The sequence below is a fragment of the Copidosoma floridanum genome, unplaced genomic scaffold (genome assembly GCF_036245765.1).
Source record: "Copidosoma floridanum isolate Cflo_tuat_1 unplaced genomic scaffold, Cflo_Japanese_pri ptg000029l, whole genome shotgun sequence".
Taxonomy (NCBI): Eukaryota; Metazoa; Arthropoda; class Insecta; order Hymenoptera; family Encyrtidae; genus Copidosoma; species Copidosoma floridanum.
Window position 1 is genome coordinate 2,783,706 of NW_028321906.1, and position 17,406 is coordinate 2,801,111.

The 17,406-nt window shown below is 33.8% G+C and overlaps 1 protein-coding gene across 1 annotated transcript; it reads left to right on the plus strand.

Annotated features, from left to right (window-relative positions):
• The first annotated feature begins 2,876 nt into the window (after nucleotides 1-2,876).
• On the plus strand, nucleotides 2,877-16,803 carry LOC106637646 (methanethiol oxidase-like). Its single transcript, XM_089596067.1, has 8 exons — nucleotides 2,877-3,813; nucleotides 8,109-8,269; nucleotides 9,642-9,821; nucleotides 10,583-10,886; nucleotides 14,999-15,256; nucleotides 16,111-16,444; nucleotides 16,540-16,662; nucleotides 16,746-16,803. Exons 1-8 carry the CDS (start codon nucleotides 2,877-2,879, stop codon nucleotides 16,801-16,803), a joined length of 2,355 nt encoding a protein of 784 aa, XP_089452193.1.
• Nucleotides 16,804-17,406: the final 603 nt, after the last annotated feature.

Here is a 17,406-nt window from a genome sequence, read left to right on the forward strand (position 1 = left end):
TAGCCCAGAGAAAATGAGTTATTTTTCAAATTTTAGAACTAATAAGAAATAAACTAGTTATTTCTTATAATATTGTTCAAAAAAAAAATTTATTATAATCATTTGTGTCACTTCATTTGAATTGGGGTATGTAACGATATAATTGTAGAATGTTATAAGCTATTGATTTGTTTAGATAATTTATATTTTTAACGCATTATAATTTGATGCAGCATCTTACCTTGAAAAATTACTGTCGCTCCAAACAAGAAAGAGAAAGTATGTGTAAGAGTGTGAATTTTTTATTAAATATACGTAATAGACAGTAATAAGACTTTATTAAGACAATCACAGTTAAACTATGAAGGAACGAAATGTACAGACTGTACGTATAATGATAATTTGAAATTCTACAACCTGACATAAAAATAGAATACATTCTATCAGTAAAATACGTGAATGTGAAAATTAAATGAATATTTTTTAACCACAACAAATTCACATTTTAGTAGCTATTGAAAAAGAAGTTGATAAGCGTGCGTTACTATACTTAAACAACTGTATGAATACCAGCAGATGTATCAGTAATCAAAATTTCACTTATACTTACACTCTATGTTATTATAAATGTGCTGTAATAAATTGTAAATTAAAGTACAATTTTAATTATATTCATTAGATTTTTTAGGTCATTAAAATCGTGCACATTGTATAATGTAAATACTTTAATAAACTTCACAGAAAAAAATGACTATCAATTACATTTTATAAAGCAATAAAACAAAATAACGTAGCAGTTAAAAGCCTTTTTGCTTTTTTTTTTCTTGTTGTCCTATAAATTTCCACCTAGATGCCTGATTTTTTGATCAGCTAGATGCTTTTTCTCTGTCTTTACCTTGATAACTTTGGGGGAAAGGTGTGTACATAGTGTTTACATATGTTTGATTGATTATTCAAACTGTTTATTTTAAAAAATTTGTGAATAGTATTACATTAAAACGACTGGACTTTCGTATAATATGTGAGGACAGTGTAGGAAAGTAATTACTATGTAATGAACGATTCTACAAACAATACACAAAATTTATTGGGAAAATTAGAACACTTACATTGTTTTTCCCTCGAAAGGTAGCCCATCTAACAGTATATGTATAAAAGTTACTTATACTATAACAGGGTTCACACGATCATGAGATTAAGGTGGTTCTTCACGATGGTGCCGTATCAAAGCGACACGGGACCCTGTGGTTTTCTAATTTTTGAATTAGCGTATTATTTGCAACCTAAAATATGTTTTACTGGCACTTGACTATAATATCATTGCATTTACGTACAAATAAACAAGCTAATAAAGTCAGAGTAAGAGTTATAAAAAAATTTTTTTTTGATGCAAGGTTCTGAAAATGGCATGTACGCTCCTACTCAAGCAGACGTTGCCGCAGTTTACACGGCAGACATTTCGTTTACGATTAAATATCGTATACTAATTCCCTGATCAGCCCAAACTTTTATTATGTTATTAGAAAGCTGAAAAGTTCTTCTTTCACTACAAACTTTTTCTATTACGATCTTAAGTCTACTTTACGAGATATTACATGATATCGTAGTATGGAAAAGTAACCTACATAAGAATACATGTTAAAAGTGCATTTTTTGACTGACTTGTTTTCAAAAATTTGCCTGATAAAGGGACTTGAAATTTTAAGAGAAGATGCCTTATAACTTTAATAACAATCCCTTCAAGTTTCCCTGTAAGTTTAAGTAAATGGGTTAGGTGAAGAACCACCTTAACCTATATTTTTTAATTACTTTCAATTTATCGACTGAAATTGGTAATGGGAGGAAACGTATACTCTTGACAATTGACCAAAAATATTCTTTAAACTTGTAAATCTGAGAAGAAAGTTTTTAATCAGTGAAAAATAAATTTTATCGCTAACAATCTTAAAAACACAGCAGCAAATCCGCAGCTGCTCTCATAAGAAACCGATTTTTTCGGATTTAAGAAGGTTTGAAATTTGCTATTGTAAAAAATTTTTAAATGTTCATAAAATTATTTACACTTATTTTAAACTTAAAACTAGATGGTGTTAACAATTGTGCAATATATTTTAATATTATTTTAAATATAACATATGCTATACACAGTATTAATTGTCTTTTAATTATTAGATGTGAAAAACACAAATTATCAATGACGCAATATCATCGCTTTTCATATATCAACGTAAATGTTTACAACGAAGCAAGTGAACAAAAACAACAACATTAAAACGGAGAAAAACAAGAGAAAAAAGAAAACAATCAAAACTTTCGTACACACCTAAAAACAACTTTGAAGAAAATAATTGATAAGTATTACGATGAAGTAAAAACCCAAAAAATGAAAATTACATCTAGAATTACAATTTTTGCGAATAAGTTAAAAAATCTGTGCATGAGTTAACTGTGTCTTTTTATAATGCTTTCATGTAATAAAACATATTTTTATAACTATAACCGTTAAATACGTGTACTTGCATGGACGTAGTCCGTAGTCACAAACGATTACTGTTTGTAAGTGTGGAAGAATCGCGACACTATATTGCTGAAGTATTTAATAGAACTGGAATTTTTGAGCCCTACTATCAGTTACGAAAATTAGGATACAGAGATGAAAAGCATCGACAGGGTACCACATGCATCCCTAGATTATATGTGTGTCTGTTACTCATATAGGGTGATGCAAACTCCTTACTATCTCCGTCAGACCTATTGCTCTTTTGTCGGCCACCTCTAAGATTCTGGAAGCTGTCGCTGCCGAGCAGATTACTGCATACATCTAGCTCCGTGACATTATCGATCACTTGCAGTCCAGCTTCAGAAAGCATCATAGCACACATACTGCACTTATAAAGATGGTCGATGACATAAGGGAGGCTGCAGACGATCAGCTGATCACGCTGCTTGTTGCTGTCGAGTTTTCAAGGGCATTCGACTGTGTTGATGCCAGCTTGCTTTTGGTGAAGCTTGGAAGGCTTGGATTCTCCGACTCAGCGTGCGCATGGATTGGATCCTACCTTTCCGGTAGACAGCAGGTGGTGTTGGACGATGATGGCGGAAGATCGGCTCCACTGTTTCGGAGGGCGGGTGTCCCTCAGGGGAGTGTGTTGGGCCCTCTTCTGTTCTCTCTGTACATTAACGATGCGCCTTCTGTGCTGAGACACTGCAAACATCACATATATGCAGATGATCTTACTCTGTACATAAAGGGACGTTATAGCGAAGTGCCTTGTTTAGTTGGTGATATGAATGAGGACCTTGATGCTCTTGGTCTGTGGGGCATTAACTGTGCCCTGGAAGTTCACTCGGGGAAGATGCAGGTTGCGTGGTATGGCTCCCGTGGCTTTGTCAGCCGTATTCGTCATTCTAATCCACCGAAGGTTCGGGTAGGTGGTAATTTCATTGAGTACAGCGATGCAGTTAGGGTCCTGGGAGTTATCCTTGATGGGCCTCTGACTATGGCGCAGCAGATTACGGAGACCAGTAGGAAGTGCTACGCTGCTCTTTCTCGATTGCGTAAGTGTGGTGACTCTCTCGTGCCTGAAATGCGTTTGCTGCTTGTAAGATCGCTTGTCCTCCCATACTACGATTACGCTGCCTGCCTGTTTCTTGGCTTGTCATCGGAGCTGCTGGTAAAAATGCAGCGTTCTATGAACGCGGCAGTTAGATTTGTTGTGGGGCTCAAGAAAAATGAGCACATCACACCCACGTACATTCGCCTCAATCTCATGCCCTACAGTGTTCGTCGGGACTATATGTGTGTTGGCTTGCTTTGTAGCATTTTAAAATCTGGTGAGCCACGGTATATATCTGAGAGGATGGTTTTTCGCTCGTCTGATGCTGCAGGCTCTAAAAGAGCAAATATCCTGGATCTGGTTATCCCGTGGACAAGGACTGAGTTCTACAGTGACTCGTTTAGAGTTTACGCTGCTCGACTCTGGAATCGCTTACCAATTGTCATTCGTGGGCAGTTTGACCGACCCTGTTTCAAGAGGAAGCTGGCTGAATTTTTGCGGCAGGACCACTTCCGTTGTTTTTAAGGGACGTGTCTGTAAATTTTGTGTGTGTGTTACCAGTGTGTACTTAATTATTGTTTTTAAAGACTTGTCTCGTCTGCCTATTTGGCTTATTTTAATTTATTTATTTATATGGTTAATTATTATTATATATTTTATTGTTGTTTTAACTTTTGTTTTATATACAGTCTCTTTGTTGTTGGTGCCTATGACACCAGTGTTAATTAGCAATTAACTTTACAATTGTATTAAATTATATGTAACGAGCCGAGCTACGAAGAGCGCTCTGCTCTTAGCTCTTTAATAATAAATTCAATTCAATTCAATTCAATTCAGACCACCTGCAAGTGGTGGACGATAGGAGCAACTTCTTTTATTGACAGATTAGAGAATTTTGGGTGAGCAGTTTTATTTCTACCGCAGATCAACAGCCCGTTTGTTTTGATCAGGTCAATTGACCAAGATAAAGGAAAGCACGCATCTTAAGATCCTAACTAATGTCCATTCGGTGTGAATGCGATACTTTTACAATTTTTTGTGTGTCTTTTTAATGTATTAATATGCACGAGCTTACAATAGTACAGATTTTTAATACACAGCTCAATTTTATTTTTTTCCTGCTCTGTACAATAATCAAGCGATGCGTTGAAAAAGTGGAATGCATGTACTTAAATTCTCGTGTTCTATGTTGAAAGCATAGGTAAGCATCCACTGCTGGTATTTTGAGGTTAAGCGCAAATTTTAGATAATCACTCCTACGAATTGTATATTATCATCTAAAATTTTGAATCAGTACTCAATTTGCCTCAATAAGCAATACTTACAAATAGCCGTTTAAAATTTGAGCAGTATTAATAAATATTATTTTGATAGTTGCACCTTTGACTCGAGAGTCATGAAAGAACCACCTTAAGATCTGCAATTTTCCTTGATCACACATGAATGCAAAAGATAAGTTGTAGCGAAAGAACTGATTTTTTGATATGTTGATATACTTTCTTCAATTTTCGGAGCATCAAAAAAGTCTGTAAAAAATATATAAAAATATGAAAAGTTTGTATACTTCTAGTATCTACAACATTAGCATTCACAACTTCAGGATATTATGTCAACTTTATTCTATAATAGACAAAAACCTTTTTTTATTGTTTTAAACGTTCATTGCCGTCCAGACCATTAGGATTGTAATGTGAATGCAAGTGTGCTATATAAAAAGTTGTATTTCAATGAGATCTATATTTCTTTTGACTCTACACATACCTTCAATAAATACTTAAGGATAATTTATTTTTACGTTCTTCGATGTTATCTTCAATTTTTGTAAGTATGAAGATGTTCCTTGGAAAATAAATAAAAATATCGAAAAAAAAAATATTTTCGTGATAAAACTTTCTTGATGATACGGAATACGTAAATCTTTGAATTTTCAAAATATAGCAGGAAACTGATTTTTTGGACGTGGAAAATATCATCTTTTTGACTATAAGGGCATTGAAATACCTTTTTTGGTGACTACATAAATGATCAAAAGTATTATTTTTGTGAGACCTACATTTTTTTATTTTACATGGATCTAATACATCCCCTAAAAAAGTTACATGCAAGGAACTAATTGTAATTTTTCAGAGTCATGCAATTTTGAGGCTGGTAACATTTTTCCCTTGGTCAAAATTTTCGGGATTTAAAACTGTCAGGTTTTAATATGAGAACAAAGCTACAAACCAAATTTGAGGCCAATCGTACGTAAACTTTTTGAGATAGCCGATTTAAGTACATGTCTTCATAAGTGATGGTTACACTTTTTACCTCGGCAATATGTAAGGCACTTCTGATGTGAAGCAGTTGTACCTAATAATATAGATACAGTGATTTTTTTATTGCACGATGGTTTTGTTATAATAGTAACTTTAATTTCGAAACCATTTTATTTAACACATTTAAACAAAACCAAGAAATCAGTGCTAAATAGTTGTGACTCTTGTAACTTGGAGATAAATTTTTCAAATCTACGGTCTTTTCATAGGCGGCATGATTATTTTTGCGTGAAAGCGGAAGCTGTTCTAATTCAGCCTTGAGTTAACGTATACAGTAAATCGTAACACAGGGTTGGTTGGTGCTTTTGCGTGGGATCGCTGCTTCGGAGTACACAACAATGTAAAATACATACGAAAAATGTCTGGACAGATACCTAAATAGCCATGACGTATACCGTGTATCAACCACAGAGATAATTCGTATCTCTCATATTTGTGCAGAGGCTTTACGTATAAGTCACTTTAAAAAGTAGTGCTGCTCGACAGTTGAGTTGAGACTAGTGAATCAAAAAGATCTTGTTACTACTACCTTTTCTTTTCTCATTCTCTTTTGTATCGTCCGTATACTTGAGTGTATGGGTTATTAAAAAAGAGTTTACTCCGAAGGAAGTCACTCTTCATCATGTTAACTGCGTGCCAAAGTAAGTACATTTTCGTTATAAATACGCAAGTTTCGGTTATCTCATATAAAAATATATTTGATTTCTATCTTGGGAAAATTTAATCGTAACTGTTGTTGCCTTGAAGATTCGAAAGACGTTCACGCGTATTTTTGTCCATTTGTTCGTATTTAAAGCTGTCAGGATGACAGTTTTTAAATTACACTTCCATAGTAATTAAAGACCACCGTAAGTGTCAGTTTCAGACAACCAGTGATTCTAATGTACTATTCTCTTGCATGAGTACTAATAGGAATTCAGCCAACATTTTTCCTAAAAAAATACGAAATTAAAAAAAAAAAAAAAAAAAAATATGATAAAATTTATAAAACTATTATTTACGAAGTTCATTAGCTATTTCTAGAATAGATTGTATGTTTTACTTGCTTTACACTTTCACGATTCAAAGTCATTCCTATGAATTTTCAATTTTTTATTTCTATTTCTAGTAAAGCTCTATTTAACGCGTCCAAATCAATATCGCATTTTTGTAAAGTTTTGGATGCGCAATTGACATCATTCAATAAACGCTACAATGCTATCCCCGAAAAATTTGTGTTTTCTATGCATCGTTGCAAAAAAATCCTGTTTTTCCACACAACCCCTAATGGCATCGATTATCACCAAATTTAAGTTATGACTGGCACCGTGCACGTAGTTTGCGTTTGGCTGAATATTTTATATACGTTTACACCGTTATAAACCAGTAATAACACTGGCTCCATCATAACCTTGGTCCACACTATCATAGCTGTACGTCACTGATTGTTCGCCTTTGGGCGCAAAGTGATTAAAGGGCGTATTGGTGTTATACCCATCATAAGAAAAATAGTAAGGTAAATGTCCCAATTACCGCTCACTCAAGCAGACGAAGTGTCCTGACTATCGGTCACTTTATTTTTCTTTTTACAGGCCTCAAATATATTTTCAATGAATAACAGTTTGGGTTTGTATCAAAAAAATGATTTCTTGGTGACCCAAAAACAAATCATTTATGTTTGAAAAAATTTCTATTACGACAAAAAGAAAAATGATCGATGACATAAATGATGATTGGGACATTCACCTTATAAACCTTTCAATGTGTATGCAAGAATTAAGTGCTTCTAGCACTATTGTCACAAAAAATCATGATATCTAAGCTTTTAGCTAAATAGTGAAATTTCCTTCACAAATCATACGGAGAACATAGATTTCCTAATGATAATCCGTCTGGGTTGAAAATTTTTCATGGTATAATTTCCGGTGTCACCTTCTCTTAACATTCAAAGATAAAGAAAAAAAAATCTCACAAAAAAGTTGTGACATTGAAATGACTTTTTATAAAAGTAATAACATTCAAATAATCATTCGATCAGTAAACACCTATCTATCTGCAACGTTTCCATATTATAACGACACCTAATGGAAAAAAAAAATTGAACAACACGGAACGACAAACCACTGTATACTTTATTAAGTACGACTATTTAAAACTTTTAGGCACTGTAGGGACTGTTGGCTTCCATAAAGTCCTGTGAAGAATGATAACTTACGAGTTAAATATGTATAAGAATAGTACGCAAACACGTACTACTTGAATGTTTGCATTATTGCAGAGAAAGGGTCATGTGGCGCTGGTTACCCGAGCCCGCTGGATGCGATGCTGCATGGGCCCCGCGAGAAAATAATGTATGTCAACTGCATTCACACCGATCCCAACAAACCAGATGTTTTAGCAACTGTCGATGTTGACCCCACCAGCCCGACTTACTGCAAGGTGGGTTGTTGTGGTTTTTTTTATCCCGACGATTGCTTGCTTTTTTTGTAAACTTGTTATCTTGGTTTGTCAAAACATTTTGCGGCACCATTCGTAATCTATAAAGGAAAAAGATATTTTATGTTTTTCAAAGGCTGATACGAAGCTCCGACTGGCAATTTAATTTTGATAATATTTTCGACAGGAGATACCGTTGAAACTTTAATTTTTGATGTTTGTGTGTGCGTGACATGAAAAATTATTGAATTCATGTACAAAACGAATGCTTTGGAGTGAAAGTATCACGCATACAATTATACAGTCAACAATTACAACATAAATTATGATCATTTTTTAAAGGTTGCGACTTTTTTATCTCAAGCTCAATAATTGACATTTTATTCTAAAATAGAAAATGATGAAGTAAATTACAACAAATCTTTTTTTTTTTTTTGTTAAAAACACTTGATGCAAAACATAACATTTTATAAGGACTAAATAACCTGTCACAAAGTGTAAAGGCCAGTAGTCGAATGGTTTTCATCGAGTTTTTCTTTTTATGATAATTGTGTAAAAAGCCAATATCTATTTAAATTCTTAGAGTAAAAGTTGTTTTTGATGCGTTTGATCGCTATAATTATGCATGAAGCATTCTAACAATTCAATTTTGATGGTATAAATGGCATTTTTAATAGGTTTGAAATTTTCTGTACACGAAAAAGTAATTATGTTTCTATAATTACAGTTATTGCTATCGTAAAAATGTATGACTTCCTTATGAAGTACTCGTTCCTAAAAAATATTGCCATACATTCTAATTTAAAGGATATCAATGCCTTGTATAAGCAAATAAAATTATTTACATTTCAATAATTTACAGAAAAAGTTTAATGTTTTATTCACATAGTTAGAATATTTGCCGAGTGCATAAAAAATAATATTAAGAATTTTAATTCAACTGCAATCGAAGTTTTTATTACTTGATTTGAGTGTCTTTCATTAATTATGAATTATTTTCTGTGATAATAACCAAATAACTATAAAAAATAGATAGATAAGGTTTTGGAGATTTTTTATGTTCTAAGCTCATTTTTCGTAACAAAAATACTCATATCATTCAGTTATTATCATAAAGCTGTACATTTCTTTTGTAAACTAGGATCCCTTTTATCCCATCTCTCAGCCACCACACCTTTTCATGATAATTGTTTTAATACAGTATCTTCATATTTTACCATAGAATCATGCCATACTCCCCCATCATGTTTATCCAGGATATATCATTAGCCTATAGGCTACATTTATGTAAACATAAGAAGACCATAAACTTCATCTAAAATCACAATAAAATCGTAGATTCAGTGATCCGTTACATTTTTTTCTCCTACCCCAGATAATCCACAAGCTTCGAATGCGTGAAGTAGGTGACGAGCTACACCACAGTGGCTGGAATATCTGCAGCAGCTGTTATGGTCAGCCCGGTAAGCGCGACACCCTCATACTGCCCTGCCTCATGTCGGATAGGATCTACTTTATAGATATGTCCAACGAGCGGGCGCCCAAGATAAAAAAGGTCAGTAAGCTAATTTTCTTTACTCTCATACACCTAAAAAGTATACACGTTTGTTTCCTAAACATTTAAAAATTATTGCACACTGCGTAAACCAAAATGTAGAAGACACCACTTTGGCAAGTGGGAAACTTACTACAGTGACCTTTTTTGCCTTGGTCTATAAAAATATTTGGTATATTTCAAAATGTATGAAGAAGTTGAAGCACAATAGCTTTGAATAGTAAAAAGTGAGGTAAAAAGTTTAGTCCATAAAAATTGTATTTACGTTAAATATACCATTTCCCGGAGAATTCAATTGGTCATTCGTCATGTCTGCATCTGAAACTCTTACTACGTACCCCTTCGTTTTCTCTTGATGCTCTTGCACCCTCCTGTTAGTCTTCGCTCCTTAAACTCCTTCTTGACAGCGATGAAAATGATTAACTCGAAACAGCCAACGAAGAGGGACTGTCAAAAAGACGGAGCTGCCTTTATTGTTCAGTTCGTTCGTTTGTTCATTGAAAAAGTTATTTTAAAAAGCAGAGGCAATCGGAGAGATATAGAGAGAAATGAACTGATAGCTTATGAAACATTGACCACCTAGACAGATACCCCCCTTTAATCACCGTGTGAAGTAGGCAAACCAAACTCCTGGACTATTGGGCATGTCTTTACTTATGCATATTTAATACTGATAGCGATACATACGCAATACATACGTCGCAAACCCTAACCAGAATTATTCCTGTGTACCTGCTTCATGTGCATATTCAACTCTGCAGATTCTGGAACCAGAGGAAATGCACAAGTATGGAGTGGCAACGCCACACACTTCGCATTGCGCACCCAACGGGGATATCATGATTTCGACCCTGGGTAAGCCAAATGGCGATGGTCTTGGAGAATTTATCTGCATCGACAATAAAACGCTTGAAATCAAGGGCACGTGGGTCAAGGGTGAGAAGAAGGCCAAGTTCGGCTATGATTTCTGGTATCAGCTGCATCACGATGTGCTCATTGCCAGTGAATGGGGTGCGCCGAAAGTGTTCAAACGAGGATTTTCGCCTGAGGATCCTGAAAATGAGGGTAAATGCGATTGCATTTTTTAATTTCCATATTTCTATCGTCAGTGTGGTTTAGCGCCTCACCCATTGTTGTACTCATTTTGACTCAAGATTTTTTTTAACCAAGAACTTTACAAAGTTTCGAAAAACAGAGAAAATGAAGGAAAAAATGTTATGAAAAAATTTCGAAGTCGTTGAGCTCCTTGAATACGGTTTTACCTTAACTATAGGAAGATTTTTGCCATGTCTTATACGCTACAAAATGTAATAAACAACGACCTTTATTTTTTTATTCTAAAAAAAAAAAACAGTTTTGTGGACATAATAAAACATTGGAATTTCCAAACCATCATAAAAAGCATTGTTGCGACTTTCGAGGTCTTGTACATTGGACAGTTATGTTTGATATCAAAGTCTACAAAACGCCCTTGAGCCCAAACTTTTTTCGTTCTGTTGACTCCTTATGAATCGCCCTATATATAGTCCGGGCGCCAGGGGGGTTCCCGTAGCCTTTTGAGGTCTAGGGTTCCACCAAGGTTTTTTTTATGTAGTTTTATCTCCTGAATTAGAATTTCGAGGGTGGAAGCTCGAAAAACCACGCAAAAAAAAGTTATTACCAATTTTTATAAGCAATTTTTAAAATTACGTTTTTTCAGAAAAAAAAATTCTTTTGCACATCATCTCTTTTATTTAAAACAAAAAGGTCTCTGGCAAAATTCGTTAAAACTTTAGATGACGTATAAAAAATTTACAATGTTTTAAAATTCTTTTTTTTTTATTTATTTTACTCGCTTGCTAGCCTACTTTGATGTGACTAAAAATATCCGAATTGCAAATAAAAAGCTACTGGATGTCACAGCAACGTTTTTAACTTGTGAACTTTACCACAAGATTTTTCATTAGTTTTAAATTCACCAGAAAAAAAAAGAACGATGCAACTTTACACCACCATACGTTAGGTATTATTACACTAAAACAAGATTTGAGATAGGCACAATTAAAACACTGATATCCAGGGAAAAAGCCATTGCGGCATAAAAAACCCTTTTTATTAAAACAAGTCACAATCGAGAAATTTCACTGCAGTGAAGAAGAGTCAAATTTTAATTTGCATGTGTGAGTGTGAGTGAATCGAGGGAAGAAAACTGAACGCACAGGATGATCCTATTAATGAACTGTTGGTGCTGTCAGCACGCTATTTCGAACGCAGCTCCTGACTGCTGGTGCAAGTAGCTCGCTGTACAAAGGACTCGGTGCACCGGTCGCCAGATCACGTAAGAAAAAAACTATAGGCAAAGGCGAAGTAATAAAACGTATGAACGTCTCGGAATAACTTTGTCTAAGCACTGACTGACTCGCGAGCTCGCACACGCTCGCGCGCCCGTCAGTAGGCCGAGCAGATCTCTCGGCCGCCGCTCCGGCAGCCAATCAGCCGGCGCCGCAGCCCAGAGCTCCGCGATAGTGTGGCCGGGCAATCAACGCGCAAAACAAAAGATGACGGGAAAGGACCCAAAGGGGGGAAGCCCGAGAAAAGCGTGTTCCTACGGAATAAATTCTAAGCATAAGTTTTTTTATTAAGTGTAGTAAAAGGATGTTGTTACATTTATACACGTTTTTATTAGTTAATCCTTATAAATATTTAAACAAGTTTTTTCTTTTTGGCAACCGCAGAAAGAACAGCAGAGAATCTCAGCTGTTAAGCAGTAGCAAAATTTTGTTTTACAACTCTTGCAGTTGCAGTTAGGCACTAAATCTATTATGAGTGGTAATAACATTTGTGCTTTTTGAGGTAAGAGCAAATCATCTTCTTTTAAGTAACCAAAAGCTGTGGGATCAAGTTTCAATGCTTTGTCGTTGAGACATTGAGTTTGATTATACACTACATAAAATGATCGTAAAATATACAACCTTATAGTGCTAGAAGTGGGGGGTAACTCTTCTATCGATTCAAATTTGGAATATTTATATACCCAATATCGTAATTCGTTGAAAGTTTTACAATTCATATTTCTCTTATAAACTAGGCACAAAAATTCTTCTGCCATTTTAATTTTATGTTCGATCTCATATTCTAAGTAATCTGTAAAAAATGATAAATATGTGTTATTAATATATAATGATAATTTTTTATACATTATTCAATTAAAAAAATTTTAAAAAAGAATTTTAAAACATAGTAAATTTTGTATACGTCATCTGAAGTTTTAACGAATTTTGCCAAAGACGTTTTTGTTTTAAATTAAAGAGATGACGTGCAAAAGAATTTTTTTTTCCTGAAAAAACGTAACTTTAAAAATTGTTTATAAAAATTGTTAACAACTTTTTTTTGCGTGATTTTTCTAGGTTCCACCCTTGAAATTCTAATTCAGGAGATGAAATTACATAAAAAAACTTTGGTGGATTCCTAGAAGGTTCAGAGATACAATGTATCAATACAGATATATATATACAACCGATCCTCTGAATAGGAATGTTGTATACGTGTCAAATCACCTGACATTTAAAGCTCTCTGGGGAAAAATGGAAAGTTTTGATTGGAAAATTTTTTATGTATTGTTAAGAACAATTTTTGACGAATATTTTGAGCTCTTGTAGAGAGTCAAAAAAATAAATAGTTATTGTTTAACAGGCTGTTGAAATATGAAAAAAACTCTGGAAATTTTTTACTCGAATTCTATGGGGTTTGAATATATACATCCCAATTGGTTTTTTGTTTCAAATGCGTCAAAAAATAAGAAAAAAAAATGTTTCAATCGAAAAAATGTAATTTTAAAAATTGTTTATAAAAATTGTGAATAACTTTTTTTTGCGTGGTTTTTCGAGGTTCCACCCTCGAAATTCTAATTCAGGAGATAAAACTACATAAAAAAAACCTTGGTGGAACCCTAGACCTCAAAAGGCTACGGGAACCCTCCTGGCGCCCGGACTAATACGGACATACTGGAACCATCATCAGTAGGGTTTAAAGATAGTCAAGTTCTGCATGAAAGTGAACTATTACACGTGAAGTCGTTTCGGTAATACTGGACTAATTGCATTAAATAAAATAAAAATAATAGAACGGCTGTTAATATACCAGTAACAAGCAGTCATGACTAAATAGTAGAGGTAGGAGCTGTTTTAACAATTTTTAGGGAAAACAGGTATAATTAACCATCTGCTGTTTTACTACTAAAAAAGCATCTGTCAACAACTTAAAAATTTATGAATCATACCAAAAAGAAAAAAAATATAAGTTATTATTAATGTCTTTACACCAGACATGTAAAAAGAAAATAGTTGTTCCCATTCTTAGAGCTAATTGCAGTCGTGTCATAAAGTAATTTAAACCAATTTTTTAAACAGTATACTTATCTTTTAAAACTTCGACTGTATTGTTTAGCCATATTTCTGGACTGCAAGCCACCCTTTCCAACTTTCTCTTATAATTTATTATTGTAGAATAAAAAAATGTCGTATAGAATCATGACCAACAGGTACAAATTTTTGAGAAATTTAAACCTAAGTAGGTTTGAAGATGATACAATTAGGGCCGAAAAATTGTTTCAACTAACCCCGTAACTTAATTTTTAATCCTAACATAAAACTCAGGATATTAATTATGTTTCATAATATAATTTTTTACAAAATTCATACTCTCAATAAGTATATTTTGCAACTAAACACACAACTAAAAATTATAAAGTAACAACGTTTGCACGTAAAATCAAGAATTTTATAAAGTCAATTTTTCACCTAATATAAAACAATCAATCGTAAATACACATTTAGTCGATTGTCTCGCAGAACATTAACTGTGATAAGCCTATGCAACATGTTATAGAAATTATTTCAAACAAAAAATATTGATCATAAAGCTCATACTCCCAGCAAAACTTGCATGTTACTGCTTACCTCCTGTTAAAAGTATACTCAAGCTCCTCTATCTTGGCTCCTACAATTAATTATTTCAAGACCTTTCTATATACTGAGTAATTAACGAGTACTTCAAAATTTTATTTAGAAAAACGATTTTGCAAAAAAAAGACTGTCTAAAAATAGTTTTACTGCATCCTAATTGAACTAATGTTTAGTACATACTCAAATAAAACAAATGGCAAAAGAATCACTAATAGTTAAACGTTGCTTTCGCAGACGTTTACGGACGAAGCTTGAACTTTTACTCATGGAAGGATAGAACACTTCAACAGACCATCAACTTGGGGAAAGATGGCATAACTCCATTTGAAGTTCGTTTTCTTCACGACCCTCTGAGCTGCGAGGGATACGTTGGTTGCGCATTAAGTTCGACAGTTTACCGATTTTACAAAAAGGATGGCAGCTGGGCCGCAGATCAGGTCATCAAAGTACCATCTAAGAAGGTCGAAGGATGGATGTTACCTGACATGCCTGGTAATAATAATAAATACGAAATGTATATTTTCACAACCAAACATTCTAATTTGTTAACGAAACTTGAGTATTGTTTGTTTATTATGTTATTTATTTAGTATTTTGTTGATGGTTTCTTATAACTTCATTTTCAAAAGAAATTTAATTCATAATATCTGATAAGTTATTATTTTTCTAACACTAAAATAGGGAAATACTTCGGCTTACCTTTACAATTTGTTCGTACATCGTTACAAAAAAAAACGTGAAAAAATTATAAAAAAATGCCTTTTTTGTTAACTAAAAGGCAAGAAATAGTTTAATTTATCTTATGCATGATGTATACAAGCGAATAACTGAACTATTAATTTTTGACGATCTACATTACTACTGGAGTCTTTTGCTTTTGTTATTCATGCGTATGATAAAAAATACGTTTCTGATTTTCGGTTCGGGAAAAAATTACAGTATTTCTGTTTCTTAACTATTAAACTAAAACATTTATCTAAAACTGAACTAAAATGGTACACAGTATATTTGACTAGTAATTTAAGAACTCCTCGACTACAATATTCAGTAACGATAAGGTAAGATGAATCGTTTATTAAAAGAGAAATTAAAGCAGCTTTACCTTGATTGTGTTTTAAAATCTATCATTTACAATTTTCAAAACGTACTTAAAAGAAAGAAAATACATTCATGGTGTTAATCCTACATCAAATTATCACGAACAGAAAACAGAAAAAATCATTTATCTAATCTAAAATTACGCAAAAAATAGATTACGATATTCCGCTTATTTGCCGTAAATATACAAACAGACAGTCAAACATTTACTAAAAACGTATACATACAATTCCATTCTCATCCATTAGGTTTGGTGACTGACATCATCATAAGTTTGGACGACAAATATCTGTATTTTTCAAACTGGCTTCATGGTGACGTACGCCAGTACGATATAACCGACCGAGCAAATCCAAAACTCACTGGACAAGTGTTTGTGGGTGGCTCTTGCCTATCTGACTCTCAAGTACGAGTTATCGAGGACAAAGAACTGAGCGAACAACCTAAGCCAGTATCTATTAAGGGTCGTAAACTTGATGGCGCACCTCAGATGCTTCAACTTAGTTTGGATGGCAAACGATTGTACGTGACAACATCGATTTTCAAACCCTGGGACAGGCAGTTCTATCCAGATCATATGAAGTACGATGATGACTAAGTTTATATTAAAATTTATTTTTTTTAGTAAAGTAAAATTCTGATGTTAATAAGAGTATTTCGCCATCTTTTTCTTTAAGGGTTGGCTCCGTTATGATGAAATTCGATATAGATGTCAAGAACGGAGGAATGAAACTCGATACAAATTTCTTGATCGAATTTGGCACTGATAAAAACGACATTTTGATGGCTCATGAAATGAGGTTGCCAAACACTTTTTTACTTCGTAATTAAATTAAAAATTCGAAAATTCAACTCATCGTTTAAACTTTGTCTTATGCTTTAGATATCCTGGAGGAGATTGCACATCGGATATTTGGCTAGCAGACACTGCACACGCTTAAACATCTCAAATGAACATTATAAAAGACTTGTCTTTGTTAATGCATTGATTATAAATGTGTTTTATGTTATGTATACTTTTGAAACCAAACAATATATACAGCTTGGCAAATCATTTCTGAAAAAACATTTTTGAACAATCCAAAACCAAAATGTAAAACCATAAATTTCACTAAATGTCCATAAATATTAAAATTGTATGGCTCTAGAGATCTAGTTTTGCAATTTTAAGTATAAGACTGCAGTGAAAATGAAACTAGCAGAATGTTTTACTAACATACATTTGCTTTACACTTAAGATCCCACCCCCTCCCTACTCACGATTTTGGATCAAAAACTCTGGCCCAAAATAAATCAGGCCCGGATAGATCGTCTGGGATCGGAACGAGAAAAAAGTCGAGTTCACCGTCCAGCATCGTGATATGGTATCATTTGTGGAGTCGTCAAGATCGTCTACGCAAAAAAAGTCCTGGGCATGATTTAGGAAAGGGCTTTCTCAGCTCACTACGTGCATAGTATGTCCGAGAGAAATCGGCTTTGGTTTCTGGTCATTGTAAATCTCGACATGTCGAGCAAGGACTCTAGTGCCATTTATGATCTCAGGT

Bases quoted from the DNA above. Each gene is read 5' to 3' on its own strand.
- LOC106637646 (XM_089596067.1), top strand. From the start codon at position 2,877: ATGGTCGATGACATAAGGGAGGCTGCAGACGATCAGCTGATCACGCTG. The intron at 15,257-16,110 runs GTAATAATAATA...CTCATCCATTAG, and splicing joins GATGTTACCTGACATGCCTG to GTTTGGTGACTGACATCATC. The intron at 16,663-16,745 runs GTTGCCAAACAC...CTTATGCTTTAG, and splicing joins TTGATGGCTCATGAAATGAG to ATATCCTGGAGGAGATTGCA.